The sequence below is a fragment of the Alosa alosa genome, chromosome 13 (assembly GCF_017589495.1).
Source record: "Alosa alosa isolate M-15738 ecotype Scorff River chromosome 13, AALO_Geno_1.1, whole genome shotgun sequence".
In the NCBI taxonomy this organism is placed as follows: domain Eukaryota; kingdom Metazoa; phylum Chordata; class Actinopteri; order Clupeiformes; family Clupeidae; genus Alosa; species Alosa alosa.
Genome location: NC_063201.1, coordinates 33,854,636 through 33,871,950, shown reverse-complemented (window position 1 = coordinate 33,871,950; position 17,315 = coordinate 33,854,636). Strand labels below are relative to the sequence as shown.

At 40.5% G+C, this 17,315-nt stretch overlaps 1 protein-coding gene across 5 annotated transcripts in view; it reads right to left on the bottom strand.

Moving 5' to 3' along the window:
- mag (myelin associated glycoprotein) overlaps nt 1-17,315 on the bottom strand; it is a 100,964-nt gene that overhangs the window by 18,374 nt on the left and 65,275 nt on the right. For 3 of the 5 annotated variants that reach the window (XM_048260245.1, XM_048260246.1, XM_048260244.1), the window contains exons 7-9: nt 11,699-12,007; nt 11,373-11,472; nt 3,655-3,757 (exon numbers count right to left, since the gene is read on the bottom strand). In XM_048260245.1, the coding sequence (XP_048116202.1) occupies nt 3,655-3,757; nt 11,373-11,472; nt 11,699-12,007 (512 nt within the window). The remainder of the gene's footprint in view (nt 1-3,654; nt 3,758-11,372; nt 11,473-11,698; nt 12,008-17,315) is intronic. The other 2 variants (XM_048260247.1, XM_048260248.1) reach the window with 1 other exon arrangement.

Sequence of the window (17,315 nt, the reverse complement as noted above, 5' to 3'; positions counted from 1 at the left end):
TGTCAAATTGTGATTAACTGAAAGCTTGGGATCTCAGCTACAAAATGTATACATTCAATGTCAACAAATTATCCCTTGTTTTGAGTTATATATGATTAAAGTGGTGTTGTGCACGAGTGCCAACCTGCCCCATGCACGGGGTTGGTTGGCACATGTAGTCGGGGTTGGTTGGAACACCTATGTTATAGTCCTTTGCAGTACCCCTTTTGCTTTTGTTTGAAGTGCTCATCTATATCACTGCCTGTAGGGCTTTGCTGATGTCTTTCCTGTGTGTTTTTCTTCAGTAGGGCCCACCGTCAAGACCAATTTGTTCCCTACCGATTTTTTTTTTACTTCAAATGTTTAAAAATGTCTGAAATGCTTCCAAATGTAAAACTATATTCAGTAATTACAATAACAATGCTAAAATAAAGATTGATGATGTTTTTATGTGTAAAATACAAAGTTTATAGATTTGTCACAAAATGGCCATAGGGAATATATGTGCCAACCAACCCCAAAATCAGGTGCCAACCTGCCCCGCCCACATTAGGTCAAACTTTTTTGCACAAATGCTGTTAGCCTGCTAATATCAGTCACCTCAGGTTTTCAAACTTCATTAATTATAAATGAAATCGAGTGTCCTTTGGAGTAGGTAAGACTGTTTTTAGTGGCAGGCTAGCACATACCGTTGACTTGCGCTAGCCTAGCACCTGCGAACTCTGCAATTAGAACAACTGGATGAAACGTGTCCAGTTAAAACGGTCTCCACTGATAAATATCACACTTGCTTACTTGGAAATGAGGTCCTATGTCCAAAATCCTGAACCACCCCTTTAATGACCTGGAGACCAGTTACATACGTGAGATTACTCTACTCAATAAGGCCGTCAGTTTAGTGTTGGAATTTTGTTGCAGCTCCCTCTAGTAACCTGGATATTAACAGTGTTTCAACCTGCCCCTGTTCCAACCAGCCCCGGTCTCCCCTAATATATAACTAGTCAGATGGTGTAGGGACTGAGACCAAAACTGGCTTATCACATTTATTCCTTTAGGAAAAGTTAAAACAAAACAAGTAGTTGAATGGGCTATATTACAAGCATCATTCCTACACCATCACCGTCAGCCCAACTAGCAAGGGAGACATGCGACATGGAATGTTCAGGTGCACAGAACGAGTTTATTAATATTCTGAGACTCACTAAACACTCACAGACATACTGTAGACCATACGGAGGTAATGCATAAACATTAATAAACGTTCTCTAAGTTGCTAAAATTGAACCCAAATCTTAACAATACATGTAAAGTAACATAATACAGGTGGTATATCAAAGTTTTCAACTTAAACAACATTTTACAGTTACAAAATTAAAACAAAGTGGGGAGTGCTTTATCCAGTCAACCTACGCAATGCAAGGCATACCGCTTCTGATCGGCTATGGCAACAATACAAGGACAAAACGCAGCAGAGCTGCAGTATAGTGTTTCTCCAAAGGGGGCTCCAAAACACCAATCTCAATAAAGCTGCTTAATTACGGCGAAAATCACATACAAACACTAAACTACATTTCTAACTCTGTTACACCCCCCTCCACTGAATTTCACCAAATTCAAGCAGCAACCAAATAGTACTTCCAAAGGCAAAGAGTACACTATTTTCAAACACTAGACAGAGTCACCAATTACAGGACAGCCAGCCACAGAGGTATCCAATAAGGATGAAGTGGAAGAAGAGGAGTGCAAACTCTCACACAACCAACCACTGGCAGTAGGGCCTTATACACCCCACAAGACCATAAAGCCATACACCATACATTATCCACAAAGCTAATCAGAAAAGCTAGATAAATAATAATATGTCATTAACTTTTATATTAGCATTAGTTTGTAAATAAACATTTAATATTTAAATGATGTAAGAAATAACTGTTAATTAGTGCAAAAAAATATATGTAGTTACCTATTTACATATATTAATACAATATTAGTTAATAGATTTGCTAAAACATAAACATACACATTTTATGCAAACAACTAATATTTAATTAATGATGAAAAAACTATTAACTTGTGCCAAATAGATATTTTAGTAACAATTAACAAATATTAACAAAGGATTAGGTAATTACTAGTTTGCTATTTATTATGGCACCTTATTATGGAGTGTTACCGCCATTGTCTTTTATCTAAAATCTTTCGTTGTGATTTAGCAAAAGGCTGCAGTGGAATTTGAACACTTTCAATTCTACGAACATGCCATTATTGAGGTGCAAAATGGCTCATATAATTCCAACGTAACTTAAATGGTGCACCTTACTTAAAGGCGATTGTTTTTAGCGTTAACATTTCTAGAGCATTTCTAGAGCATTTTTGATGTCTGCATAGGCCTATTAATTCTGTAAAATGTCCATCTTATGTATGTCTTTTCTCAGTAGCTTTGGTGCATCGCTCACATCATTAGCCTGACATTTGCATAACCGTTAAGTACAAATGTAATGCACACGTGCAACTTTGCCAAATCGTGATATTTTTAGTTATAATTAAGTCTCTGGAGGAATAAGTTAAATTATCATTTAATGTGACAAACTTATGCCTCATTGCCTCTCAAATTCACTGATAACAGCTGTTTTAGTTAAACATGGCCAATAGATGCATATTGATAACAATTTTGCCCTCTTTCTCTTTTTGCAGTTGGAAAACTGAAAATGCAGAGCAATGGACTGGACATGTAAGTTGTGCTTGTTTGGATGTGAAGTCAGAGGTCAGCTGCTCAAACACTAGAGATTGAAACATGGAGGTTACACCAGAATACGACCGAAAAGCACTGCAGAGGGTGGTGAAAACTCCCCATCTCATCACCGGTTCCTTACTCCTCTCCATCGAGGCCATCCAGGGCAAGCGCTGCTTGCGTAAAACGCCCAACATTATCAAAGACTGTTCTCACCCCAACCACAGACTGTTCACCCCATTCCCCTCCGGGAGACGTTACAGGTCTCTTCTGTCTTCCGGGAGGCGTTTACACATCTATTCTGAAGCCTATACACAGACTCACACTGAAGGACATTACAGCAACTAAAAGGAATCAGTGAATTAAATGAGCGACCATTGTTTTCACATATTTTCAGAATCAAATTGAACGTGAATACTGTACCCTTTCTGCACAATAATTATTGAGATTATTTAATCATAGTCTTACAGGGATGCTGTAAAACCCCAAGGTATGCTACTAATAAAGCCCAAAAGTCCTGAAGGGAACAGAAGGAACCAGTAGGCGACAATGACATCCATGTAGGCAATAAAATGATTAATAAATAATTTGATGGCGTTTCCATTGTAATTCATTATATTGTTATTTTCTCTATCTATGTTGCTGTTCCTAGCATGTTTTAGTATACCTTTTTCCTGCACATTTTTCATTTGTTATTGATACTTAAGGGATTAGGAATAGTATAATGTACTGTACACATGATGTGGCCCAGTTATTTATCACATGAAGAAAATCAATTAACTGCCAGTGAATAAAAAAATGACTCCAGTTGGCAGTAGAGAGGTGAAAATGGAATGCATGAACACCACATAAGTGAAGAAAAAGTCAATATTTAACACAAATGACTGTTATTACTTGTACTCATTCCATAGGCATCATCATAGTTGTTGCATAATATTTCTCACCACTTTCTTCCTGAGACTGTGTTTGTCCTTCTTGACTGCGCTGTAGAACATTGATGGATTCTCCAGTTTAGAAACCAGGTCCTGCCCAGGGTTGCCATTCTCTCTGGGGGACATGTGCCATATGGTCAGACACTGTTTCTTTGTGACTCTCTCTATGTCTAGGAACCACAATTAGCTTGATCATTTGTCATTTTAAAACAATATATTATATCACCAGTCTTACTACTGGGCCCCTTATTATTAATGGATATTGTTTTTGAATATAGAGAAAGCATAATCGATTTTCTTCAGGAAAACAAAATTACAAGGAGAGTGTTTAATGCACTCAGTGTTAACTGCCAGTTCACTTTAGAAGCCATATAATTTGTTCAGAATGTTTTTATCTTTATGTCTAGTATATGTGGCTTCCAATACTGCTAGATTAATAATACCTGAAATACATTAATACAGTCTATATGTACAGCCTTAATCATTACTGTAAATTTGTAACATCAATTTAATTATAAACCTAACTATTTACATTTCAGTAATAACCTCAAGAATTTTGAGAGATTATTCAAGTATTAATTCTAAACATTGCAGTGTACACATGAAATACACTGTAAAAAGCAGAGCTTTTAGTTATCCATCACAGTCATGTTCTTACCTGAAATCAATTAAATATTATGTCAAAAAGGAACACATTTGATATTGAATTGTCAGTTTAGGAAAAATTGCCAATCAGAAAATTACATTGGAATTTACATGTAGAGATTACTAGCCATGCACTTCTATGGTTTTATGTCCGTGTTGTCCAACTGTTGTTGGGGCTAGTCATGTTCTGAAGTGCCCTATCTTGATTTAACTAGCAGGAATGTTATTTTAACAGAATTCACGCCTTTTTCTCTACATAGGATCACAGTCTATTTGGGGCTGTGTGGGCAGAGCACACCCAGAGACAAAATAAATCAACACATTTTACAAATGAGCAGATCATATACAGTATACTGTCACTGTGATAGTTAACTATGATGCTTATCAACTTGCTTCATGTAAGTTAGCCTACTACATTTACTTTTTAATAAAGCAGAACTGTAATGTGTGCCAACATGTCCTGAAACTAGTTCAGTTGTATTGCAGTTGTATGTCCCATCTTATTCAGCATCACATTTACAATACCAACAAAAGTCAAACCTTTGCAGTTATGTTCACATAAGTCAGTGTGATGGTTATGACTGAATACTGTCAGTGAGTGCTTTTTAGATTGGCACATAGATAGATAGATAGATAAATAGATAGATACTTTATTGTCACACAACAATGTTGGTGGTATTTTTTTGTTACAGAAAGAGTAAGCGCAATCCAGTGACGAAGAAAAGAAAGTAATACAAAATTTAAAAAAAAAGAATGAATGAATGAATTAATTAATTAATTAATTAATTAAAAACAAAATGGGAGGGGGAAAAGGGGAAAAGCTATCATGGAAATGTGTGGTCTTCTGTAGCATCTTTCAGAAGGGAGAGGCTGGAGGCTGGTGGTTTGGATGAGATGGACTTTTTATTATTTTGGAAGCGAAGTTTAGGGTGCACTTAGAGTACAGAGTGTGGACTGGAGGGAGGTCACAACCAATTGTATCAGTGGCTTTGGTGATAACTCTCTCATTTCAAAGCTATAGACAGCCAGCCTGGAGGCAGTCTATGAGATCTGTCAGTAAGGTTCTTGAATATTAAGTACAGAACTGACTGTGCGCCCACATTTTTGTCTGTGCTCCTACATTTTTTAACTTGGGCGCACAAGTGCTCCTGGAATTTTTTTTTAGGAAAGGCAAGGAACCAGCTGAAAAGGAAAGGAAAGGCAAGGAACCAGCTGAAATCTGTAAATAGTTAGAAAGTAATTACAGATTGAGAGAGAAGAAACATCCCATGACGGGTAAAAGCAAAGAGCTCTCCCAAGATTTCCGCAACCTTATTGTTGCAAAACATATCAATGGAATTGGATACAGATGTATTTCAAAACTTGAGAATTTTCCAATAAGCACCATTAGGGCCATTATCTGCAAGTGGAAGGAACATCATTCCATCAGCAAACAGCCACGCCCAGGAACACCTTGCAAGATTTCTGACCAGGGAGTCAGAAGGAAGAGTAGCCCAAGAGCCAAAGACCACTCAGAAAAAGTCTCGGAAAGACTTGGAAGCAATTGGTACAGAGAAAATAATAGGCAATGCACTCCACTGCCACAACCTCTATGCATGCTCACCCTGCAATACTCCATTACTAAAGAAAAGGCATGTCAAAGCGTGTTTAAAGTTTGCTACACAATATCTGGACAAGCCTATGAAATACTCAGAGAATCAGAGAATGTTGTCTGGTCAGACAAGAGCAAAATTTAACATTTTGGCTGTCATACAACACGCCATGTTTGGAGGAGAAATAGCATTGTACATCACACTTAAAATACTTGTATACCAACAGCGAAGTTTGGAGGTGGAAGCATCATGGTGTGGGGCTGTTTTTTAGCCCGCCTCCACAAACTGTGGAGGTATATTAGGTGCAAATCCTGCAGACACAATACAGTAGGTCCAACTTCACAAATCCTTCAGTACTGGTGCACAAACCCCATGGCACAGATTACAAATTAAAAACATCCTATGCTCACAATTTTGCTACAATCACCACAGTACAGTATATTTGGTGCAAAACACATTTGCTCACCTATACTTAAGGATTTGTGAAGTTGCAACTGCTGTGTTGTGTCTGCAGAATAGAAAAAACAATCTGTGACTTCAAATTTTGTGTCTTTTGGCTACAAGTACAAAATCTATTGTTCTTTTTTTTACTTTTTATTTGTTTATTTTAGGGCTGTCAATCGATTAATCTAATTAATTACATACTCTGTGATTAATTAATCTAAATTAATTGCATATATCATTTTTGCTGTGAAAGTATTTTAATTTTTTAAATTCAAATAAACCATTGAATAATCAGCATTAGTGACATTAAAGTTCAAAAACTCTTATTATTATTTTAATAATGGTCATAATAATCTATGATATGACCTAGTATGCTGAGGAGATAAATTCAAAAGTGCTTCGTGAAGAAGTTGTTTTTCACAAACAAGGTATTTCAGGCCACAGATATCACCTAGGGGACACAATGAAAATAAATTAACACTTCCCTCAATGTCAACACTATTTCTTTGCATTGATGTGCGACTTTAGAGTTGATGAACTCCGGTGATATGCAAATTCCTTGCAAACATTGCAGACGACTTTATTTTAATCAACACTTTATTTTTATCAACACCATCAGGCCGTTGTTTAAAAGTAAATGTTCCAATCAATGATCTAGTCAGCACATTTTCTTCTCTCTCCTTCATTTTACAGTCTAATGGTTACTGACTACAAAGGCTCGGGGTCAAAGGTCATACGGAATCGATTAAATCTGCGTTATTTTTTTTAATCAGTTATTTTTTCTCAAATTAATTAATCGAAATTAATCAGTTATTTTGACAGCCCTAGTTTATTTGTTTTGTTGTCTGTCTTGTATGTCTTGGTGTCACGGGTACGCTGGCGACTACGCCGCTCCGTCCGGCATTTTTTGTGTTTGTTATTTTTTAAATGTATTTGTCATGTCTTGATGTCATGGGCACGCTGGTGACTACACCGCTCCATCCGGCATCTTTTGTCTTTTTGTTATGCGTCTTGTTTGTGGAGCGCTTTGGGTTGCACTTTGTGCATGTTAAATGCGCTTTAAAAATAAAACTGACTTGACTTGACTTGACATGTGCTCAGGAGTTTTCCGCCAAATATACTTTCATACATGCCTGCTCTAAATTCTACCTTCGCTAGCCTTATGTTTGATTGCCAGCCGCATTCCCTTTATTCTGCTATCAGTTCTGCATACTTGAACCTATTCCTATTCCTATAAGAGTAGTTTGCTAAATGAAGTAGATAATACACTCACACTCACAATTTAAAACCTATCTAGTCTCAAAGCAATATACTATTACAGTTGCCTTCTGACATCTATCATGAATGTCCAATCCCATGTTTTGCCCCATCTTCCTGTATTGCATTATTGTATCCTGTTATCCTGTATTGTAGCGACCATGGAATAGGCTAGTTTTACAACCAGACAAAATATGCCTTAAAGAACCATGACCTATACATAGTTAACAACCTCCATCTTCACTAACCCATTAACTGGTGGCCCCTACAATGAATTTTATATGGTTAGCATCCACTGTTGATTGTTTAACTTGTTCTTCTTGTTTGATGACAATGCTTGTTTACCATCTGTCTATTCCCCTGTGTTGTCGACTTGCCCCATGCTTTCCATCTGGTACTCAGACCAAACTCTGCTCTTCCATTATGCACCTGCCCAACAATTTTTCTATGCTGCAGTGTGCCTTGAGCATGCTTAACAGCTTCCCGTGGATTCCACTTCCCACTTTCTCCCTGTTTTCACTACAGGGGCAATGTTCCTCAAACTGTGCAGGGTCATCTACAGTCTTTAAACTCCTCTACCAAGCTGGTCATTAGTAACTCCAACATTCCTTTACCATACAATGCTATAGTATTTAGAAACAAGGCACCCAAGGCCATTTCCTAACTTCATTATTAGCAATTCTCACAAATTTCTCTACCCCAGAAACAGCAAAAGCCATCTGATGACTGACCAAAGCCCAAACGTTAAGCACCACAACCTAAGCTTACCAGCAAGATTATTCTATAGATGGAATGGATAGCTTCAACAATAGGCGGGTTTTCATTTGTGTAAATCTAAACTGTGAATGCAAAAAAGTTTTTACACTCACATGGGAAGGTTTTTCAGACTTATCGGAATAGCACTATTTTGCAAAAATGAAATGGAGTCACATGACACGAAACACATTAAAAAATATGGTGTGTTGGACGTGTGTGTGTGTGTGTCATGTGGTCTAATGAAGAGACAGCATTATTTTTATAGTTGGTAGTGAGGACATTGGTGCAAGTCTACTCCAAGCGATAACAAAATGCAAGCATTTAATATTGTTAAATGTGGACTATGCCCACCCAGAATTGTCATATGTTGTTGCTGCCAAGTATAAGGGTTTAGCTTTTGATATTTTTCCATTCTGACGCCCTTAACTAGGCTACTATACTATGTTTTTTGGTGGTTGCAACTAAAGATAAACTGTCAAAATGTTTAAGATTTTTGGAGATCTTTTGTCACATTTATCTGAAATGACTATTGCAAGATAAAACTGTAATGTAATCGCATTGCATCACTGGAAACACCGGCCATTCACAATTGTGACTTATTGAAATAATGGTTAAGTTTTACACAAAGCTGTAAAGGAAATCCAGCTAATGAATTCTCTAAGCTCCAAGACCCATTCTTTCTCACAAAATGTGAAATTGTACCACCTACCTAAACACTTCACTTGTTTTTTCTCCCCACATTATTACAACAAAACACTTAACTAGCTGGTTGTGATAACTGTACATGTTTAAACCTAGTTGACAGGCGATACAATAAAACCAAAGCTCACGATTTATGTGCTCACACTATATGGTCCGATGGTTAGCTACAACTTGACTACTCACACTATCCACAAGTTTCTGACATGAGGCCTTGCATCAAAAAGAGCCCTGCTGTAATATTTGGAATTTCTCCATTATATTGATTCTTCCACCAGTAATAAAAGAAAACAGACACATAGATACATGTAAATAAATAATGAGATAGGAACCACAGGTTGAGTTTGCACACCGATTTTATTGGTACCAATAGCATAATACTGATATCGATACCGATTCTTGATAATCTTATTGTTACTTCTCTCCATAAAAGTGAAGGAGGACTCTTTTGTCTAAAAGTTAGGACAAAGGGGCTAAAAAGAAGTTTAACCTTAATATACTTGTAACTCTATAATGTGACAATGTTTTCACTTTAGTGCAATTTATGCCAGTGCTTGTTAGAGATTTCATGATAACTGATTGCTTTTAAGGGGGAAATACTTTACATGAAAGAGTAGGCTATAGACATAATGTTACATAATAGCAGACTCAAAGCAGAAACTGTTTGTGTGCGCATGTGCAAGCTATAGGCAACTGTTGTTCACCATTGTGTTCGGAGCACAGAAGCAGTGCTACGTAAGGCCATGGAGAATGCATTGTTTTTATCTGATAAACATTGTATGTAAGAGCTGTAGCAATTACGTCACAAAATTATGATTTAACCCCACTGGCGAAGAAACCGGCTATCTGATTGTTAGCCTGCTAGCCATCCAACCCCCAATGTCGGTGGATCCCCCCACCACCAAATATGTGAGTCACAAAATCCAAATGCATCTCATTAGCAAACAATGAAAAAACAAGAAAATTCATTAGGCTACATGTACATCCCAGGACCCTTATGTGTTGGTATTACTTTGTCCCAATGTATTTAGCTGTCAAATGTGTGCATTTCTAAAATGACATCATGTGCCAAAATACCAAATGCTACAACAGAGTTCTTAATAAGCCATTACAGCATTGCAAAGTCTGTAATGACACTAGCAGCTCTGGCCTAATTTTATCTAAGGTTAACTAGTTTCTAGCCATGTCTAGCACACCCTAAACACATTCATTACTGAAGATGGATATAACAGTGTGATATGAGTATAATATTTAGTGGACCACAAGCTTTATCACTTGAATTGGTTAAATGCTGTGCCCATGTCAAACGTTACTTGATGTTTGGTTGTGCTACGTTCATGCTTGTGCCTGAAATCATCAATTTATGCTACAGTACTCATATTTGGTCATTGGGCTATACCTGATTTAAGCAGTGGATGTGGAAAATTCCAGACAAAAGCACAACATGCCCATGTCCCGTTTTAGAGGCTGTATCTGACAAATATTCTAATAAAATATAACAAATTGACCATAATCTTATGGACAAAGTATTGCTCCCTATCAGCAAAAACACAGGGACACATTGTTTAAGTTTATATGGGCCATACATTTGGCTATACAAGATTTACTTTATTGTCCTACAGCATAGGTCAAGATGAATGGGTTTCCTGCTGTAATATGTGGTGGGGTGTTGATTACACTGAAAGCTAGGTTTGACATCTGTTGCTACCACAGGAGTTTTTTTTATCCCAAAATTAATTTGAAATCAGATTCAGCCAATCAGAGGCATGCGAGCGCTATTGTCACACGGAACAATGTTCTTCCCTCCAGCCTCCCTCCACAAACTATTTGAAAGTGTCTGAGCCATTAACACTCTGAAAAGTTACAGCAATGTTAGAATAAAATAACATTATGTAGATACTGATAACAGCACAGGTTGTCCCAGATCTTAAAGACATTTACATACTGAGAAAGTCACTAACCAGTAGCAACTTAGCACTGGTCCCTGATATTCATCCCTAATATTCAGTATCACTGACTTGTCATACACATTTTTTGCTAATTGAAAGTCAAATGTATGCATATTTTTTGAAAGTTCATAAAAAGCACTGTATATGCAAAGACTTGGGTTGGGTGACATACTGATTATTTGTCCCCTTTCGTTATTAATTAAGATGTGGTACCTATGAAAATATCAATTGAAAATTGTAATGATTCAAATGATTCACGTTGGTTTTAGAACTGTGATTCATTGTTTATATTTGACCGAATGATGGCAAAACATGACCAATTATATTTAAAAAGAGACAGCTATGCCTATGTAACTTGTGTAACTTTTGATCATCTCATAACACTTACTTCTTGTTGTTATGGCCAACATATCTCACTGCAGCAATGATGAAGGCAATGACTGCTACTCCTCCTATAGTTCCCACTATCACAGCCATCATATACTTTTCTGAAATACAAAGTGACTTCATTACAAAATAGTACATGTTAATGACCAGCACCATACATGTTTTTTTTAGAGAGAAAATAGTCAACCTACACACTCTTATCCAAGACAGCAAATATTTTGCCAACATTTTTCTCTGTATTCATATCATTCATATGCAGTGAATGCAGGTTATCAGGGAAATGTATATGATTATTTTTTGTGATTCATGTAAGAAAGTGTTACTTACTCTCCTGCTGCAGTTCCAGTTGGACGGTTTCGGTGCCATAAATGTTGGTGATGCTACAATGGACATGAATACCAGTTCCTCCATTGCCCATTTGTTCACCTTTGTCTCGCAGCTTGATCATTCCAGTTGATGTGTAGCCATCTGTGTGTGTGTAGTAGTTGAAGCGATTCTCTGTCTCATTTATGGTGATGTTGAGGTCAGGAAGGTAAAACTCAATAGCTGGCTCAGGGTTTCCTGTTGCCATGCAGACACACTGGACACCCTCACGGACTACTGTACATTTTGATTCATCCAGAAGAATAGGAGCAACTAGAAAGAGGAAGGGCATTGTTAGAGTTTAACTGAACACAAAATAATGATACAATACAAATGAGTGTGGTAAAATGCTTTTACACTTGAGGCACCTGGCAAAAAAGGTTGGGAACCCCTGAACTATGTAAAGTGCTGCTTGAAAGTATATAAGCCCCTTGTTTCCTGTTATTTTATCATGATTTTTTAAATTTATCATTACAGTTTTTAAATATGAACTGTCAGATGTATATATTTATCAAATGCATTGACTTATTTAGAAAATGTATGTATAAAGGTAAGTGAAACCCCAGCTGCATTGGTAAAGTCAAGTCGGTAATTAGTGGGCTTGATCAAGCAAGCCCACTATTGTTCTTCTTAAGTTAAGTTTTGTACCGTCTACTGCTCCTAGAGCGTTTGAGCTATCGACACGTTTCCAACTCTAAAAAATCCGTCCCAAACCAGTGTAGCGCGCTTACATTTTTCGTATCACTGCCCCTTGTTGTTTTTGTGTTATTCCGCCCAAATGAATGGTCGGAATGCTCAGGATTTGAATTTCCATTATGACATCACAGCTCTCTAACTGCTAAAGCCTTGATTGTGATCACATGGAGTTCGAAAGGCCGGGACACGCCAACCCGACGGTCTGCAGAAAAGTCTGACTGATCAGTCGGCTCCCGTCTCCCCGAGTTGGCCAAAAAAGTGCCTTGGAACACACCGAAGCGACGGCGTGCGTACATTCTACATTGAATCATTCTCATGATTTCCGGTTGCTGAGAGGACGCTGGCGTGTTTGTCGCCGCTTCTCGCATCCGACCTTTCCATCTCTCCTGGCTGTTCAAACTACTAACGTTATATTGGAATTCTCCTACCGTGGATGCTCCAACGTGGATGGCCTGGTCCCATCTCGGCTGGCTGCTGTACCGCTTGGACAAAGTACAAACATCTCGTCGGAGGGCTACAGCTGCGGCTCATTCACCGGCTTGTCAACTCGCCTGGAGCTAGTACCGTACAATCATCTCGTCGGAGGGCTACAGTTGCGGCTCGTTCCCGGCTTGTCAACTCGCCTGGAGCTAGTAGCACGCCAAGCTAGGCTGCTAACAACCGAACATCTCATCATGTCTCGTTTCAAATACTCCGCAATGGAACTCAGGGACATCATCCCGCACGCGCTCCCGGACTGCCTTGAGGTGATAAAATCTTTTCGGCTCCTGCGCCGTCCACCCTACGTGCATCGGGCTACCAGGCATAAGTTTGTTTACCTGGCTACAACTATGGCTGTGCCGGCCGTCAGGGCAAACTCACTTCGGCGACGCCATTGGCCTGGGCCACGCCCACCACCTGTCCTTCTGAGCCCCCTGGTTAGTGTGGCGGCCAATACTGTGTCTGCTATCACAGTGCCTCCATTTGCCTCTTTTATGCTACTGAATGTTCGCTCACTCAACAACAAGGCCTTACTCCTCCACGAAATAATTCTGGATAAAACTTTGGACTTTCTCTGCCTGACTGAAACATGGCAGAATCCCCTTGAATTTATCACACTCAATCAAGCCACTCCCTCTGGATATTCCTACATCCAAAAGCCTCGCAGCTGCGGCCGTGGTGGCGGCCTGGCTGTTATACACCGCTCTGACATCCTGTTAAAAGAAATCCCAGTCACAACATCATCATTTGAGTGCCTCCACTTCACGCTGTCTGGTGCCACACAGCTCCAGGTGGTTCTTGTCTACCGCCCCCCGAAAGCCTCCTCATGCTTTCTACATGAGTTCTCGGACCTTCTGGCCTCGGTCTGCCCCATGTCCCCAGCTACTCTCTATACTGGGTGACTTTAACATCCATGTAGACTCCAGCAGCTGTTCCTTCGCTGTGGATTTCCTCTCACTGTTGGACTGCTTTGACATTAAACAACATGTACAGGGCCCTACACATGCCAAGGGGCACACCCTGGACCTGGTGTGCTGTGTTGGCCTAAGCCCCTCCCATCTCTGTTGCACGGACCCGGCTGTCTCCGACCACCAAGCCATCCTGTTCTCTGTCCCAGTGTCCCTCCCTAAGCAGCCTACAAAAAGGTCTATCACATACAGGAACTCAAAGCGTGTGTGTATACCTACGCTGGCTAACACCCTAGCTGCCAACCTCGCTATCCACCCCTCTAACCGCACTGCCGACGGCTTGGTGGAACACTATAACAGCGCCCTCGCCCTCAGCCTCGACTCTGTTGCTCCACTCACCACCAAACTGGTCTCCTACACCCGCCCCGCTCCCTGGTTTACCCCAGAGCTGCGGAGGCTTAAGTCCATGGGGCGCCGGCTTGAGAGGCTTCACAAAAGATCCGGCCTCACTGTCCACCTCGAAGCCTACAGAGACCACATCAAGTGCTACAAAGAGGCTCTCACCCAGGCAAAAACACTCCATTACTCCACACTTATAAACAGCCAACAAAATCCGAAAATGCTTTTCTCCACCATCCACCGCCTTCTTGACCCTCCCGACGCTCCGCAACCCTCTGATGCCGCTGACCTCTGCTCCAGGTTCCTGGACTTTTTCCTCCAGAAAGTGGCCATCATCCACCGGCAGCTCCAGGCATCCACACCCTCCCCGCCGGCCACACTACCTCGGCAGGACATGTACCATCCTTCTGCCTGCCCACCACAGCGCCGCCTCTCCACCTTCTCCCTGTTGGATGCTGATCAAGTCCTCGACCTCTTGACCAAAGCCGGGACTTCATCCTGCAGTCTGGATCCACTACCCACGACCCTTGTGAAGTCCTGTCTCCCCACCATTTGCCCCCCGGTGGTTGACATCACCAACGCCTCACTTGGCTCTGGTGTGGTACCCTCCAGCTTTAAGTTGGCGGCCGTGACCCCAACACTCAAAAAGACAGGCCTGGACCCAGATGACCCCAACAACTACCGTCCGATCTCCAACCTTTCGTTCCTGAGCAAGATCTTGGAAAGAGCAGTGGCTGCCCAGCTACAACATCCCATGTCCCACCATGAGCTCTTTGAACCTCTCCAATCGGGCTTCAGACCCCATCATAGCACCGAAACCGCCCTCATCAAAATAACAAACGACCTCCTGATTGCTGTAGACAACGGCCTTGTTTCCATCCTCATCCTCCTCGACCTCTCTGCTGCCTTCGATACCATTTCCCACTCCATCCTCCTCTCCTGTCTCTCTGAGCTCATCGGCCTTACCGACACTGCTCTCTCTTGGTTCCAGTCTTACCTCTCCAACCGTAAACAATACATCACTCTGCAAGGCTCCTACTCCACCACTGCAACAGTTAACCATGGCGTCCCCCAGGGATCTGTCCTTAGCCCCCTCCTCTTTACCATCTACTTGCTCCCCCTCGGTCAGATCATCCGCAACCATGGACTCGGTTTCTGACTCAGCTCACCGACTCAGTCACCGAAACTCTCATTCATGCATTTGTCACCTCCCGTCTGGACTACTGCAATGGTGTCCTGTCTGGGCTGCCCAACAAAGCCCTAGACAGATTGCAGTATGTCCAGAACTCAGCTGCCAGGGTGTTAACCAAGCCCTTAAGAAGCTCCACTGGCTGCCAATCAAACAACGCATCAGCTACAAAATCCTCCTCCTCACCTACAAATCACTTCACTCACTGGCACCCAAGTACATCACTGACCTCCTCCACCCGTACACCCAGTCACGGTCCCTGCGCTCCACCAGCAAGGACTTACTCTCCACTCCCCGCACCAGACTCAAGACCTTTGGTGGCAGGGCTTTCTGTGCAATTGCCCCTACCCTTTGGAACACCCTACCCCCTCCTATCCGTTCCGCCACTTCTCTGACACAGTTCCAAAAGCACCTCAAAACACACCTCTTCTCTCTTGCCTACCCTCCCTAAACCCCTACCCTGCCCCTGCCCCCCTACTCCCACTCTTGTAAAGCGACCTTGGGTATCTTGAAAGGCGCTATATAAATTGAAGTTATTATTATTATTATTCTGTGCGTGCGCGAGACAATACATTCATTTTCCGACTTCTTTGATTAAGCAATAAGAAAATATAAATATATATATATATATATATATATATATATAGTACTATTTATGCACTTAGTTCATTGAGCGCTTCTTATGCGTTATGGTTTGTATAATATTGTTTTTATTTCATTAGGCTATGGATTGAATTGACATTGTTGTTTATTAGTGCTATTCTCCTTATTATAGTCTGACCAACATTTTAATCTGTTCCCTGTTAAATTAAAATATTATATTGTTTTGTATTTGTATGTCACTTTGGACAGGCGTCTGCCAAATCCCATAACCCTTTTGTTGTGTACTATGTTGCTAGGTTACAGGGACACTGGAGAGACTGATGCCGCTCCGTCTAGCTTGTTTTTGTTTAATTGGAAACAAATTTCATGATTAATTGTAAATATTCATCAGATAAACTGGGAAGAGGTTGGTGTGGCTGTGCCGATAGAAGCTAGCTCAATCCAATCAAAAGGTGAATTTATGTTTAAACAGGTCATGTAAAAGCCAATTCATGTCAAACAAATATTTGTAGATCCACAGTAGACCATGCACATGACCTGTATACACGAAAGATGTGACTGTGCGAACCTGTATACACATGGCTTGGCTTTAACCGTAGCAACCAGCATAACAGCTACATTATTTAACATAGCAACCACCATATGTACCCTAGCAACGCCCAAGCAACCATCTTAATTACCCTAGCAACAACCTAGCAACCACCACTATAATGTGACCCTAGCAACCACCATAGCAACCAACATGATTACCCTAGCAACCAGCATAGAAACCACTTTATTTATGCATTTTGTCTTATTGGATGTTGCATTAATGCAGATAACTTTTGATCCATGTGCCTGATTTTCAAAAATGAGGTACTATTACAATCCTTTTTGGCAAACTGCACCTGATCAAGCCCCCTCGGAGATGCAATTCTAGTTGATTAATGTAAAACATATTTGGGTGCTGACATAATCAATTAAGCATACTAATCAAACAGACTTCATTTGGAAAGGGTTTGAGCAGCCATGATTAAAAAAAGAGAGGAAATCCACCAAACCACTGTAGTGCCAAGGCATACCCAAAGGGATCAACAATGCCAAGAAGAAAGGAGATGGTGGTAGGGAGGGAGTAGTGACAGCCCATCAGTCTGGGGAAAGCTACAATACCCTCTCTAAAAGATTCCAGCTCCATTTAACCACTGTCAGACAAATTATTTGCAAAAGGATGGCATTCAACATCACAGCAACATGGATGCCCATCAAAAGTATGTCCAAGATGCACCAGGAGGACAATAAATTGGGTAAAAGCCAACCCACGTCACCT